The following is a 14,694-nucleotide window of genomic DNA, read 5'->3' as shown; positions in this document are numbered from 1 at the left end:
CCCACCATAAAGTTGTCCCTCTCCCCTCCAGGGCACTCAGCATGGAATAAATGCTGCCATGTTACCATTACCTGGGCTACTGCCAGAGGCCCCTGCTAGATTGGGAGCTCAAGAGGGAGGCCTTACCTAAATGGGCCCCAAGCAGGGAGGGCTGCTGGCCAGTGAGCCCATACGCTCACACTCTCTCTCTCTCTCTCTGGCAATCACAAAGACTCACTCACCCTTGGCCAATTTTTTCAAATCTCGTGTATTTCTTCTTGGGATCACCAATGCTTACAATGCTTCCTAGGAGAGAGAGAAAGGACACAGGCTGGTCAACAGCACAGGGGAATGAGGCCCCAGAACCCATAAGGGGCCACTGCCTGGCTGAGGGACCACCCCGGGGCGGGGGGAATGAATGCCTTGCTCAGGGCCTCAGGCTCCCCTTCTGGGAAATGGGAGCACTTGCAACCTGAGACAAACTGCAGCTCTGCACCGAGTGGGCCTTCAAGTCCCCATGGAGACCAGGAGTCTGGAGGCTTGGGCTCTGGTCCTGGCTCAGGATGGGCTCATTTAGCCCTCCCACTCTCAATTTCCATTCAGTATAGCCTGGAGAAACAGTGCCATACTCACGGTATGTTATCTGGAGGAGGGTTTAGCTTTGTTCTGCTTGGCCCCAGAGGGAAGCACTAGGAGCAAATGGGGTTAAAGACTTAGGCTCCATATAAGGAAAAACTTCCTCTCAGCTTGAGCGGTCCCAAAGTGGAATGGGATGCCTAGGAGGGTAGTGAGTTCCCCATCCCTGGAGTCTGCAAGCAGATGCTGAAAGTCCATTTGTCAGGAATGTTAGAGAGGATTCCTACTTGGAATATGGGTCGAAATAGATGAGGGCTAGCGGAAAGAGAATGGCATTTGGAGTCAGAAGAATCGGGTTTCAGTCCCAGCTCTGCTATTTACTAGCTGTGTGACCTTGGGCAAGAGTGTTGGGGTTGCTGGATAAGGAGTCCAAAGCCCCAGGTTCAAATCCTGGCTACCTGTATGACCATGGACAAGTCACTCTACCTCTCTGAGACTCAGTTTCCTCATCTGTAAAATAAGAGGGTTAGAATAAACCAGGGGTCAGCAAACTCTTTCCCATGGGCCAAAGTTGCCCGGCGCCTGCTTTTGGACATGACCAGCTAAAGGAGGGTTCGGACATTTTTAAGATCAAGTCTTACTGTATTTAAAAATGTCAGAACCATCGTTAGCTTTTAGAATGTTCAAAAACAGGCGAGGGGGTGGGGTGGGGCAGGGGGCAGGGGCAGGGGGCAGGTGAGGGGGCCAAATTAGTTTGCTGACCTCTGAACTAGATGATCTGTAGTCCCCTCCAATTCTAAACTTCTGGGCCTATGCCCTCTCTAGGCCTCAGTTTTGTCATATGCAACATAAAGGGGGAGGGCTGAACTAAAAAACATCTGAGGTCCTTTCTGTGGCCCTATGACCTCTCTAGGCCTGTTTCCCTCATCTGTAACATACAACTAGATGATCTCTGAGGTCCCATCCAACTCTAAATCTGTGGCCCTCTGAGCTTTCTAGTCTCAGTTTCCTCGTCTGTAACATAACAGGAAAGCTGTTTCTGTCTCTGAATCCTATGATTCTACAGCCCCTCTGAGTTCCCTCTCAGCTCCAGGAGCCTGGGATGCTACTATGAAGAGGAGAATGTTGGTCTAGACGGGCCCTCACACCCTTTGAGTGACAAATGTCTGTTCTCGCCCACCCCCTCCAGAAGAGACAGACAGACAGACACAGAGACAGGGACAGGGACAGAGACAGGGACAGAGACAGAGACAGAGACAGAGACAGAGACAGAGACAGAGACAGGCAGAGTGAACAGAACACTCACTTAGCTTCTCCAGGATCTCCTCATCAGTCATCTTGGACTTCTTCCTCTGCCGGTCAGCATTCCGATACAGTGTGTTGGAGGGCGAGTTCTCTGCCGTGGGGGCTGAAGCCTCTTTTGGGGAAGCCATCGGCAGAGCGGCGTCCATCACAGAGCGTGTATAAATCTGAAAGGCAGGTGGAATCCCCCAGTCAAAGAAAAGTAAGTCTCCTGGGCAAGAACTGCAAGACATCATCCAGGCCATTTCTCAGTGGAGCCCTGAGACAACCCTGAGAGCCAGGTGGTCCAAACACTCCTCTCTCCACAGCTTACTCGAGGACGACGTTAGGGGAAGATCATCCTCAACATGGTGGCCCACATCAGAGTGTGGCAGTGACACTGAGCTCTCACTCTCTACCAGACCATGGAGCCCTTGAGGACAGGCCCAACAGGGGATCAGGTCTGTGGTTCAAGGACTGGGTAGACCAAGGGCACCCCCACCACCCCAACCTCCCCTAACATTCTTCAGCCCCAGGAGCTAGGAACAGTGGCAAGCCAGGGGACTGACATGGGGGGTGGTGGGAGGAGGGGGAGAGGAACCAGAATAGCCCACTAAAGAATGCTCCATGGCACTGACCTCTAGAGCAGCTTCCTGTGGAGGGATCTTGTCTCCCAAGTTAGGCTACGAGCCCCTTGAGGACATGCAAAGACACCTTACCGTCCCACTCACAGTGAGTGCCTTCCACAGGCCTGGGCACACAACACAGAAAGTGTTCAATCAGGGTTGGAGGAGGGCAAATGTCTGTCAGGACAGCCCTGGGCAACTTACAGATTTTGTGTGCTCAGGGCGCGGCGCAATTACAGGGGGGGGCTCATTCTCTTCCTCTTCCTCCTCTTCCTCATCTTCATCTTCCTCTTCGGACACCGGGGGAGCCAAGGGAGGTTCTGATGCTGTTTTTGTACTCTACCAATGCAAACATCATCTAAGTACTCAGGATGAACTCATTCCCTATCTCTCTTCTTCTAACGGGGCAATTAGGCATTTCAACAGACATGCTGGCCCATAGGCAGGAATTGTGGCAAGTGGATTGCCATGTCATTCTAACATTGGATTCAAAATATAGAACTCAAAAACATCTGAGCCAGAAAGGGCCTTAGAGACCCCCAAGTCCACCCCCTTCCCAATGAATGAATCCCAATCACCAATCTGAGACACAATTTAGAGCAAGATTCAAAGAACTACAAATACCCAAGTACAATGAGGTACACCTGATCTTTCACAGTTCATAGAATGAGAGATTGTCAGAACTGGCAGGGACCTCGGAGACCTGTTAGTCCAACCACTTCGTGTTACAGAGGAGGGAAACTGAGGCCTACAAAAGGAAGAGATTTGTCCAAGGACACAGAGCAAGTCAGTGCCAGAGCTTGGGCACCCAGGTCTCCTGACTCCTACTTCAGGGTTTGTTCCACTGCAACATGTGCCCAGATGGGACTTGCCCAAAGTACAGAGAGAGGCTAAAGAAATACAGAGCTTTCCAAAAGGGGTGGTGGGCAAAACAAATGTGTGAAGTTGAAAGGGAATTTTTTCCCCACAAAATGAACTCACACAATTGTCTTTGAATTAAAAAACAGCAAAGCCATTTCTTTGATGGACAAGGCAGCACCAAGAAAGAGAACAGAGTCCTGGCCTGGAAGTCCGAAAACTCTGGTCCCTAAGCCCATGGCTGCAGCTATGGAAATGACTCTGGATAGTAATAATAATAGAGTCTTTAGAGCACTTTCAGGTTTGCAAAGCACCTGACAAATAGTCTCACTTCCCCTCCCTTGGCCTCAGTTTCCTCCTCTGTAACATGAGGGAGGCTGGACTAGTGGGTCTCCTTGGCCAGGTATGCAAAGTCCTCTTTGATTTGTTCCCACCTTTGGTCCTACCTCTGCAGCCTTCTTTCCTCCCATACCCTAAGATACTTTTTAGCCTGTAGCTAGACTTAGCCACCCTGGGCCCTCCCACCTGCTATGGGCCTCAGTGGCTTCCATACAACTGGAATACCATGTAGACAAGGCTGTCATTTATCTCTTCTCTTCAGAACTCACTTTCTCTCATACCCCTGGGATGCTTCTACTTAATATTGTACATTCAAAGTAGCTAGGCTAGCAAGCAAAGCTCCATTCCTTACCTTACAAAGAAAGCTGGCTTTCAAAGAGCACTTGAAGCACTTGAAGTAGGACATTTTCCAACTATTATCTCAATTGACCCTTTCGATGATACTGCTCTGAGGCAAGTACTATGGGCCAGTGTTGCTATCCCTATTTTACAGATGAGGAAACTGAGGCTCAAGAGATCAAATGATTTCCCTTAGGACGCATGCCTGGTCATTCGGGAGTGGGATTTAAATCCAAGTCTCCCCTGACTCCTGGTCCAGTGATCTTGCCTCTATCACACTGCCTCAAAACCTGGCCTCTCACGCAGCTCAGGGGTCTGCTTGAAGTGGGCACATTGTTGTATTGGCTGAATGGATGAATGACAGTCTGTCATTCTATGAACCACGAAAGGTCAGTGAGTGGGAGTACCTTGTCATACTTAAGTGTCTGTAGTTCTTTCCATCTCGCTCTTCATCGTGTCTCATCTGAGTGAGTGGGATGCACCCATCACATCAGCAAGAATGTGAACTAGGTGGTCTCAAGAGCCCCTTCTAGCTTAGACATCCTCTGGCTATATGGTTTGATTCCAATGTTTACCTGAGCCTTCACTCCCTCGGCAGCTGAGGTATCCAGGTAACAGAGGGAAGCTGGTCTTGGAATCAAAGTCTGCTGTGGATTATTGACAATAGCATCTTACCCCAGAGTGGCTGTCAGCCGGGGTTAATACACATTCGCCTCCTTAATCTGGGCCCTGCTACTTGAACCCTGATTCACCCCTAAGAACTGAGTTCTTGCCATGCACGGGGGCTGGAAGGTTTGCGATGGAAATCAGACACATGCAAAGATGTGGAGGGCTGGCAGGGGGAATTGGATTCGAACTCCATCTGCTTGGCCCTGCCAGGCAGAACTGGGCCCAAAGCAGGCCCAGAGAGGACAGGGGATGGTATGGGGGCAGAGATTCTGATTCAACATCAGGAAAAACTTCCTAACAACCAGGGATGTCCAGAAATGGGACGGGCTAAGATCTCCCCTTTGTGGCCTAGAGGGAATGTTCAGCCCTAGGTGGGAGCTTAGACTGGGTGACCTCTGAGGCCCATTCCAATTCTGAGAGTCCTGGCTCCTATGACAAACAACGCAATAGAATTGTGAAACAAGAAAAGTGAATTTGTAAAACTGATTTCCAAATGCAGCTCGAGAGCATAGGCTCTGTGGCTGACCACGGCCCATCAGAATGCCTCAACTAGCCCCATCTGAGGGCAGCTGTCCAGCTCTGTGGAAGAACTTCCGAGTGCACTAAGCAGGGATACCAGAGATGGAGGTTCCAGCCCCAGATCTAGCGCAGACTCGGTGTGAAACTTGGGAGAAGTCCCTTCTCTGTCTCTGAGGTCCAGTCTGATAAGAGGGGTTGGTCACCTCAGGAGAGAGAAGGGGGATCATGGCTGCACCAGTCGGACAGATGTGGTGGAGAGATCCAATTGTTTGATTCAACTATTTCCCTTTAGAGTAGCAGGGGTGATGGGGAAGGCGGGGAGGGGTTCCAGGGAGAATTTTAGGGGAAGGGCCAGTGACGTACCCCCATAAAATATTACAGAGTAAAATAAGGGAATTGGACCAGATGGTTTTTAAGATCCCTTCCAGCTCTGCCATTTAAGGTCTCAGGCATGGCAGGTCTGAAAGGTCATCAACCCTTGGCTGAGAAATCTAGATGTTCCCAGGATACATGCCCCTCCAAGTTCCGGTGTGACTAGGGGAAAGCCCCTTCCCCTGGCTGGACCTCATGGACTCCCTGATCGCTAAGGTTTTTCCAACCCTGGCCCTAAGGTCTTTGTGATTCTACACCTAAAATCTTTGGTACCCATCCCAACAGAAATGAAGGTCAAGTAGGAGCCCAGTTCCCTTTGTGGCTTACCGAAGGATGGGCTGCTAAGTATCCATGAGCACTTCTATCTGAAAGGAGCAAAAACAAAGCAAAGACATCACTGAGCTCCTCTACAGAGCCAAGAGCTGGTCCTCACTCTCCCAGGTCCCCCACTGCCACCACCTGAAACTCTAGACCTGTGTGAAGACTGGGCTGTGAAATACAAGGGAAGGTAGCACTGACTCTGTCCCTGATCCTCCTGGCTTATGGAGGTGGGGACACACATGCACGTGAGCGCACACGCGCGCACACACACACACACACACACACACACACACACACACACACACAGTGCTTAAGAACTCATTTTGGGATACGGAACCACAGAGGGCAGAAGCAAGAGCCCTGGAGGGAAGGTCCAGAGGAAGCAGATAGGCGTTGGATGTCAGGAGGAAGTTCTCAGTAGTGACAGCCATTCCCCTAGGCTACCTGGGTGGGAGTTCCCCCCAAAGCAGAGGCTGTCTGCCCATTTAAAAGGATTAAGGCACTGATCAGGAGGATGGATGGGAACTTGAAGGCCCTGAGGTGCCCACTTGAGCTTTCAGAGATTCCTGGGTCCTCTTGGCGCACTAGGAGGCCAGACCACATCAAAGCTTCTTTCACTCCACTGAGAACGCTGAGAGGGGAGGGAAATGAGCCTGCTCTCTGCTCATCCGAGAGGCCATTCACAAAGAATCTCAGACTGGCGAGCTGGAGCTGGCCAGCAGCCCAAGGCCAGCTAGCGCAATCCCCAACTGAACACACAGGGCACTTGATGGGGGGTCAGCTCCAGCCCACTCTGCCTTCAGAGGTCGGCTCCACTTAGGAGGAGAGCCTTTTTCCTACTGTAAAACCATTTGGCAGCCTCCCCTCCTTCAGAACTCCTGCTTCCTCTCTAGGGCTGAGCTGGGCCAAGCAGCCAAATCCTTCTGGGCCATCCCTTCTCCAGGCCCACCAACCTCCAACAGCCTGGCCCTCCCACCAGCCGGGTCTCCCCTTTCCTTTTCTAGTCACCCACGAGTGGGGTACAGGAGCAACAGCAGCAGGCAGGGACAGAGAAATAGCCATCCCAGTTTGGGACAACAAGGCAAATGGAGAAAGCAGAAGCAGGAAGACTGTAAATCCCAGCTCAGGAATGAGCTATGGCCCTGGGGATGGGAAAGTGGCCCCCAAAGGGCGCAGCCCCACAGGAGTAGAAAGGAAGGTGGCCAGGGGACCTGACCAGGCTCAAGTGGACTTCCAGCCTTTCGGCAGACAGGCTCTGAAAAAGTTGTGTCAGCCAAGGTCAATGGCTTCCCGAGGGTTGGGCTAAGGAGAGAGGTTGGCATTGGGAGAAAAAAGGACCAAGAGAACCTTTAAGAACAAAGTTATGAATGTTGCTGCCTGGTGCCCTGGACTTCTTTGCCACCCTAGGGTATGCCTCTGGCAAGGATAGACAGACGGGGGAAGCCAAGCCTGCCTATCTGGAGAGAGACAAGAAGAGGTTTGAGGTCTTTCTCCAGAGCCATCCTTCCTTCCTTTGGAATCAGTGAGATCTCTATCTGTCCTGTGACCATAGGGAGACAGAGCTGGGGGACCCAAGTCCAGTGCCACCCTTGCTCATTGTATTATGGAACTTCTGGGTCAGCTTGTCAGGCTCATCCCTCACAAGGAATCCTCTCAGCCACACCCGGGACAAGGGGTCCCCCAGCCTCTCTTTAACATCCTCTGGGATAGATGGGAGAGAGCTCACCTCCACCACCACCCCTGATTCCCAGACTGGGCATAGCTCTCACTGCCAGCCAGGCTCTCTTGCCATCAAGCCCCAAATTTTCCTCAGCAACTTTCCCCATTTCTTCTGGTTCCACCTCCAAGGCCCCATAATGGAGCCCTTTACATATAGGTCAAAGGACTAAACAAGGCCAGGTAAGCATAGCAGTGAGTCCAATGGCTATGCCCTGGGCCTCCTGAGCCTGGTCTCAGGAGGAGGCGGATGGGAAGCTTGGACCCCAAGACCCACAGAGCCAGGGAGAAGGTATGGCCCCACTCTGGAGGCACGGCCTTATAGGGCTAATGGAGAAAGGAGGCCAACAAGTTCCCCGTGAGGTCAGGAGAGGACCCTGAGGGTAGCAGGGCCAGACCTGGCCTTACTCTGGAGAACAAGAGGCTGAGGGTCATTCCCAAGGCATGTCTTCATGGCAGGATTGGGAAGAGAGGACTGAGGTCCCCTATAAGGCAGCCCTCCCAGGGAGCCTATGTATTTCCCTTCTCCCACCTGCCCCCAACTATTGCTGCTTGACTCCCTCCACCTCCAGGATCCTCATAGCAGGGCCCCCAACCGGGGCTCCCCAGGCTCACCCCAGAGGGGTTACTCACCTCCAGAAGTAAAGCTCATGTATTTCTGGTTATTGACAGTCTCCTTGGAGTCGTAGAACTTGAGTACATCCAGCACAGCCTGGGGGTTTCTCTTCTGCTCCAGCTTGGTGATGTTGGACGTCTGAAGGAGCCTTGCCCACTGCTCAGGGATTCCCTGCAGAGCAACCAGGGGGACTCACCGTTGCCGTCGTCGTCGTGGTCATCATTGTCCAAGGCTTTCCTCATTGTGACCCCACCAGGGATGGTGGTGGTGGTGGTGGCAACGGCGGCGGCAGCAGCAGCAGCAGCAGCAGCAGTAGCGGCAGCGGCGGCGGCAGTGGCAATGGAGGCGGCAGCAGTAGCAGCAGCCATTCCGAGAGAGAGAGAGAGCTCCAGGCTCCCAGAGAGTGGCCCAGCTCTGGGCACCTTTGCTCAGTTGGCTCAGGGATAGGGAACAGGGAAGGCAGGGGGCAAAGGGGGGGCCAGGGGAGGCCCAGGGCAGGGGCAGGGAGTTCCATGGTGATCCTGAACACATTCTAGTATCGTTCTATGGCCAGAGAACCTAAGCCCAACTCCCCTCTTTCCCCCTTTCCCCCCACCCAGCTCCCCAGTCCCCCCTCCAACTGATTCCTGACTCAGGGCAATGCCAGGGGCCCCAGGCAGCTCAGAGCTCAGTTAGAAACAGTACAGCCAAGGGCTGGGCCAGACTGAAAGTCTCCAAGGCTCTGCTCACTGCAGGGCCACCTCAGGGGACTGATGCTGTCCCAATGTGGGATGAGGCCTACGCTGGCCCAGGCAGGCAAACAAAAGGATCACTTGGTTTGATGTACTTTGTTACAAGGGAGGGCTCTCTGGGCAGGAAGGGGGAGGAAGGGAGTGGTTACTGGGGAGTGGCAGCGCTCAGTTGGCAAAGCGACTCAATTCAGTTCAATAAAGAGAATTATCAAGCACCTACTATGTGCAGGGCCCTGGGCTCAGTGCTCGGTCTCCCCATCTGTAAAATGAGGGGTTCAGACTCAATAGGGAGCAGAAGGCAGGAGGGAGGGACCACACGGGGCACCTAGTCCAACCCTGTCATCTTACAGACAAAGAAACTGAGGCCCAGAGGGGAAGTACTAGTGGGAAGTGCCAGGCCCACTTCCTGCCACTCAGACCTGCAGCCTAAGCCCTAGTCCTTTTTCTCTGGGCTACCTTGGTTTCCTCCCCTGGAAGATGACAGGGTTGGACTTGATCATCTCTAAGGCTCCCATCAGCTCCAAATGCAATGACCTCTGACCTTGGAGCTTGGTCCCCAGGAGAAACCTGGGAAACCAGGCAAGGAGGAAGGCAGTGATGGGCACCTCCCAAATCTGGCAAGAATGAGCACAAGTAGAATCCAGGTGAGCAGTACTGTGCTTCTCCAGAATCCAAAAATGTGGGAGCTGGAAGGAGACTTGGAGATCATCAAGTCCACCCCTTCTTGTGACCAAGGAGGGTCTGTGGCCCAGACAGGAAAAGGGACCACTAATCACAAAACCTCAAAGGGGGGTCTACTGCTTCCTGCTTTCTTACCTTCCTGGCCAGAAAGCCTCAAATCCTACCCTGGCCCTCCTCTCTTTTTCTAGATGGGGAAATTGAGGTGCAGATGGGTCAGGTGGCTTCCACAGCGAGGAGCCACCAGACAGGACCCTAACCTGAGTCCTCAGCCTCCCAAGAATCCTGTGTCTCTTTCCCAGTAGCCTGTTGCCTATTCTGCCTGGCCTTGATGGAGACTGCCACGTCAATACCTTCCTTGGACAGATGATAGCTGTGAGGCCAAAGCCAGCAAATGACTTGCTCCAAGTCACCCAGTAGGGATAGCCCTTTGCTCCCAGGGATTCCCTAACCCTCTTTCCAGCTAGAAGATGAAAACGAAACAACCAATGCCCATGAGAACAGGGTGCGTTCAGACACGCCCCTGGCCAATTCCTGCAGAAAGGCACAGGGTAACTGTAACCCCGGCAGGAGGCAGGAGGGAACAATGTTTACAAAATCACAGACCCTTGGCCCTGGCAGGGACTGCTCCCTCCCTGCCTCAAGGCATCCCATCAATCTACTCTTAGCTAAGCAAAACTCAACTCTCCAGTAGCCATCCCTCCCCTATCCTTCACTGGGATACCTGCAAGGCCAGAGGATTCACCACCTGGTGAAACAGTCTCTTCTCTCTTGAGGGTTGGTTGCCCTTAGGGTGAGAAGCTTCTCCTCCCGGTATGCTGAAGTGGGCCTCTTTGTCTGACCACCTGCTGGTCCTAGCCTCACTTCCAGAAAGTACAGGACAGCTGATCTTCCTTCCATGTGGCAGGCCTCCAGATACTTGCAGACTGCCCTAGGCTTCTCCTCCCCCCCACTAAACAGACCTAGATGTTTTTCTCCCCAAATAGCCTGGGCTCCAGGCCCTCTCCCAGCCTAGATGCCCTCCTCTGAACCCTCTTTTGGCTCATCAGCATCCCTCCTAAATTGTGGCACCTTCCACTGGACAGTGGCTTCCAGCGAGGCCCTTGCCCTGAGCAAAGGCCACAGGGCCTCTGGCTCCTGGGAGCTGTTCCTCTCGTGATGCAGTCTGAGATCACATTAGCTCATCTGGCTGCCACATCACATATGGGGCTGAGTCATATTCAGCCTGCCGGCCATGGAAGCCCGAGTCCCTAGAGGCCAAATCACGACTCTGTCTGGACCACTTAGCAAGGTAGGCCAAGGATGGAAAAGTCCTTAGTGCTAAAAACCAGGCTCTGGAAATCCTCCCCTGGAAACAGCTCAGCGGCCGGCCAGCCGGGGGAGGGAATGGTGTGGGGTGTTAATAAAACCCCATTCCCCAAATGGTAATACCAGAGAGAAGGCATCGGCATAGCTCTAAAAGGCAGCCATGTCTCCAAAGGGAGCAGAGCATCCTGTGACCCAATTGATTCCACTGTCCTGGAATTCGAGGCCCCTCTTAATCGGGCTCCAATCCAACAGTCCCATCCACCACTCCAAGCAGCACCACCAGATTCCTCAGCATTCCCCGATTCTACCTCCAGTCTCCAGGCCCAGGACATCTCCTCAACCCCCTCACTCGGCCTGGTGGAAGGAGCCATCTCTTCTTTCAAGCCATTTCTCCGGGAAATCCTCTAGGATCCTCCTCCTTCCTTTCCCCCTCTCCTCCGGCTGAAGGGCTTCTCTCTCTCCTCCAAAGCTCTCCTTTGCCCCAGTCATACCTTCCCCATTGTGACATCCTGCCTAGACCATAAGATCCCTGAGGGCAGGCACTTTACAGTTTCTCATCTTTGGAACCCCAGCGCTGAGTACAGGGCCTTACACACAACAGGAGCTTCCTCCAGGTTTGTTGACTTGAATTGAGTTGAGCCCTAAGGCCAGCACACCCTGCACCAGCCCTGTTCTGAGCACAGGAAAACAACCCTTTGGCTGGGTGCCTACCACTCCCTTTGATGCCAAAGGCCAGAAAACCCAGAACCGAGACCAAGAACCCACACAGGTGCCCAAGTGGGCTTCCAAGCTAAATGGGCAGTACCAAGCTGGCTCAGCTGCAAAGCTGCCCACATCCTCAGCCTAATTAGGCCAAATTGGAAAGGCAGGGCAGTTCTGGGGGCCCCAGGGTTAGGCAGACAGTTCAGAGGAAAGCCCATGAAGATGCGTGATCTGCCACACGGGACAACATTTCTAGAGGGCTTTAGAGTTCGTTCAAAAAGTGCTTTCCAGGACTCCTGATGACCACATGAGGGAGGTGCTAGTATTTGCCCCATTTTACAGAGGAGGAAACTGAGTCATAAAGGCTCTAAACCTTAGGTCTTCCTAGGCTCCCACTCTAGCCACTACATCTCAAAGGTGCCAGATTATTATCAAGTGCTTCAAGCCTATTCCTAACTTGAGAGAACTCAGGTTACCAGAGAAGTCTGACCCTTTGAGCTGGATTAATCCCATGAGTGCCCAAAGGAGAGATATCTGGGGCCACAAAGTCATCAGACCCCTCCTGATGGAGGGCCTAATTCCCCAATGGAAAGCCAGGCCTATGAACGCTAGTCTGGAATAGTGGCAAGACTTTTGGGGCCGGGGGGAATCAAGAGTCTTGGATTCAGATCTTAGCTCTGACCCTTATTCCCTGCATAACTCTGGGGAAGTCACTCCCCCATCTCTGGGCCTCAGTTAGCTCACCTGTGAAAGGGAAAAATTCTCATCTTGCTCTCTCAGCTCAGGCTTTGGTTCACACAGAGTCCTGTCTGAACTTCCCAGGGCCAAAGAAATAAGCCGCCTGCTGACCGGTTTTGGGATCAACAGAATCGAGGTAGAGAAATGGGTGCCCTCACAAAGCAGATAGTAAGCAAGCTGAGGGTGAGGGGCCAAGAACATGGCAGCCAGTGGCTCCCACCCCCTTACTGGGCCAGGGCTCCAGTTTAGCACTCCAAGACATCAGAGAATCATGATTTTGAAAGCCAGAAGGGTCCTGAGAAAGCCTTCAAAGGTCTACAAAGTGCTGTCCTCACTCCAGTGTGCGGAGGAAGGCAGTACCGGGATTATCATGCCCATTTCTCAGAGGAGAAACTGAGGGGAGGGAACTGACTTGCTCAGAGGGCAACTGGGTGGCTCAGTGGATTGAGAGCCAGGCCTAGAGATGGGAGGTCTTGGGTTCAAATCTGGCCTCAGACCCTTCCTAGCTGTGTGACCCTAGGCAAGTCACTTGACTCCCATTGCCACTCTTCTTCTGCCTTGGGACCAATACACAGTATTGATTCTAAGGCAAAAGGTAAGGGGTTAAAAAAGAAAAAAAGCAGTGGCAGCGGCAAGACCAAAAGCCAGGTCCCTTGGCTCCAGGTGCCACACAAGTGTATCTCTCCTTAGTGATCCCAGTTGCTAGGCAGGCAAGCTCCAGGCTCTGGATTGGGAGTCAGGGATCTGGGTTTGAGTCCTACTCTGCCAGGGATTAGCTGGATGGCCTGGAACAAAGCTCTGGCCTTCTCTGGGCCTGTTTTCTCATCTGGAAAGGAATTGGACTTGAAGATCCCTGTGACCTCTTCTAGTACTAAATCTGTGATTCCCATGATCCCTTCTGATTCTTACTGACAAGGAGGAATCTGGCAAAATCTAAGAATAATGCTAGTGTTGCCTCCTGACAGCAGCCCCAGGAGGTAAGGAGTATGGATACTCGCCTTCTCTAATAGATGATGCTAGTACCTATGCCTCCTAACCACAGAAGGGACAGGATGGGGCATCCCAGACTGTCAGAACTGGAAAGAATCTTCCCAATCACCCACCAATTGTCTTGGGGAGAGTTTCTTCTCCTACATGTGGGACGGTCACCTCTGCCTCTGAAATCCTTCCCTTCTTGCCCAGTGTCCTCCTTCATGAAACTCTCCCTGATAGCACCCCCAGCAAGCTCCTCTGGCTTTGTTCCTCCTATTTGCTTACAAACTGGGCTAACTTACTGTTATCTTGTGGAGCTGTCTCTACTCTCTCTTCCTTCTAGATTTTAACTAGGAATTAGATCTCCTCAACTCTATTTCCGCTTGCTAGCCCTGGCACAGGGTTCTGCACATCATAAGCATTTAATATATGCGAATTGAATTGACCTCAGTTTACCCATCTGCAAAATAAGGGGCTTGGCCACTGAAGACCCTTCTAGCTCTCAGTCTGAGATAATATGGACTTGACATTGCAACCCAAGTGCTTGCCTGGGATGGAAAGTGATGGGCTGTTTCCCTGGGGACCTATTTCCCATCAGCCCTCTCCTGTCCTGCCATTCACCGTACAAAGATACCAGGTCCAAAAGTCATGCAGTCACTCTGCTATCTATCTTATTCTGTTTGAGCCCCCAAAACATCTAAGGAGGAACTGAGACTTATGTCTAAGATTCTAGAACACAGGTTGGCAAACTATGGTCTTCAGGCCAAATCCGGCCCACCACCTGCCTTTGTATGGCCTGTGAGTTACGACTGGTTTTCACATTTGTCGCATGGCCCACAGGCTGTATTTGCCAACCCCAGGCCCAGAATGTTCTGGCAAGAGAGCTATTCCATGGAAGAGAATGGACAGAAAGAACAAGGAATGATGGGGGAGAACTGTGGCAGCAGAAGGAAGAATGGGCTAACAAGCTAGAGTTGTCTGAAAACGGAATGGGCTCCCACTATGGGTGGGAGGCTCTCTTGGCCTTGGAAGTAGCTAGCTTTCATGCCATCCTGGGGACCCAAACTCTACTTGGAGGGCACAGTCAGGATAGCAGAACCCAAGAAGGGCCCAGAAGAGGTGGCCCCTTTCTTTGCCAAGGCCAACCCTTGTAGCTGTCTTCTTAATCCCATCCCTTCCTGTCTCCACCAGGTCAGGGATGTACACCATCTCATTTCTCCCTGCCACCTAGGAGCCTGCAAAGGTCTCTTCCTTCTGAGGAGGGATGCCCTCCACTTAGCCCTTCATCCCCCAAGCTACTGTCCTATACCTGTCTTCTCTTGCCCTGCCAAGTCCTTTTGCCTCGACTTCATTT

The 14,694-nt window shown here is 52.4% G+C and overlaps 1 protein-coding gene across 19 annotated transcripts in view; it reads right to left on the bottom strand.

The window, feature by feature from the left end:
* The window catches only part of PAK3 (p21 (RAC1) activated kinase 3), an 81,288-nt gene that overhangs the window by 19,396 nt on the left and 47,198 nt on the right, over positions 1-14,694 (bottom strand). For 9 of the 19 annotated variants that reach the window (XM_056809777.1, XM_056809786.1, XM_056809788.1 and 6 more), the window contains 8 exons: positions 9,163-9,201; positions 8,229-8,382; positions 5,886-5,923; positions 4,574-4,645; positions 2,667-2,801; positions 1,862-2,024; positions 1,042-1,065; positions 222-285 (listed from right to left, as the gene is read on the bottom strand). In XM_056809777.1, coding sequence (XP_056665755.1) covers positions 222-285; positions 1,042-1,065; positions 1,862-2,024; positions 2,667-2,801; positions 4,574-4,645; positions 5,886-5,923; positions 8,229-8,382; positions 9,163-9,201 — 689 coding nt within the window. The remainder of the gene's footprint in view (positions 1-221; positions 286-1,041; positions 1,066-1,861; positions 2,025-2,666; positions 2,802-4,573; positions 4,646-5,885; positions 5,924-8,228; positions 8,383-9,162; positions 9,202-14,694) is intronic. The other 10 variants (XM_056809784.1, XM_056809791.1, XM_056809793.1 and 7 more) reach the window with 6 other exon arrangements.

The sequence above is a fragment of the Monodelphis domestica genome, chromosome X, assembly GCF_027887165.1.
Source record: "Monodelphis domestica isolate mMonDom1 chromosome X, mMonDom1.pri, whole genome shotgun sequence".
Taxonomy (NCBI): domain Eukaryota; kingdom Metazoa; phylum Chordata; class Mammalia; order Didelphimorphia; family Didelphidae; genus Monodelphis; species Monodelphis domestica.
Note: the sequence above shows the minus strand (reverse complement) of the source record. Positions and strands in the feature narration are given on the sequence as shown.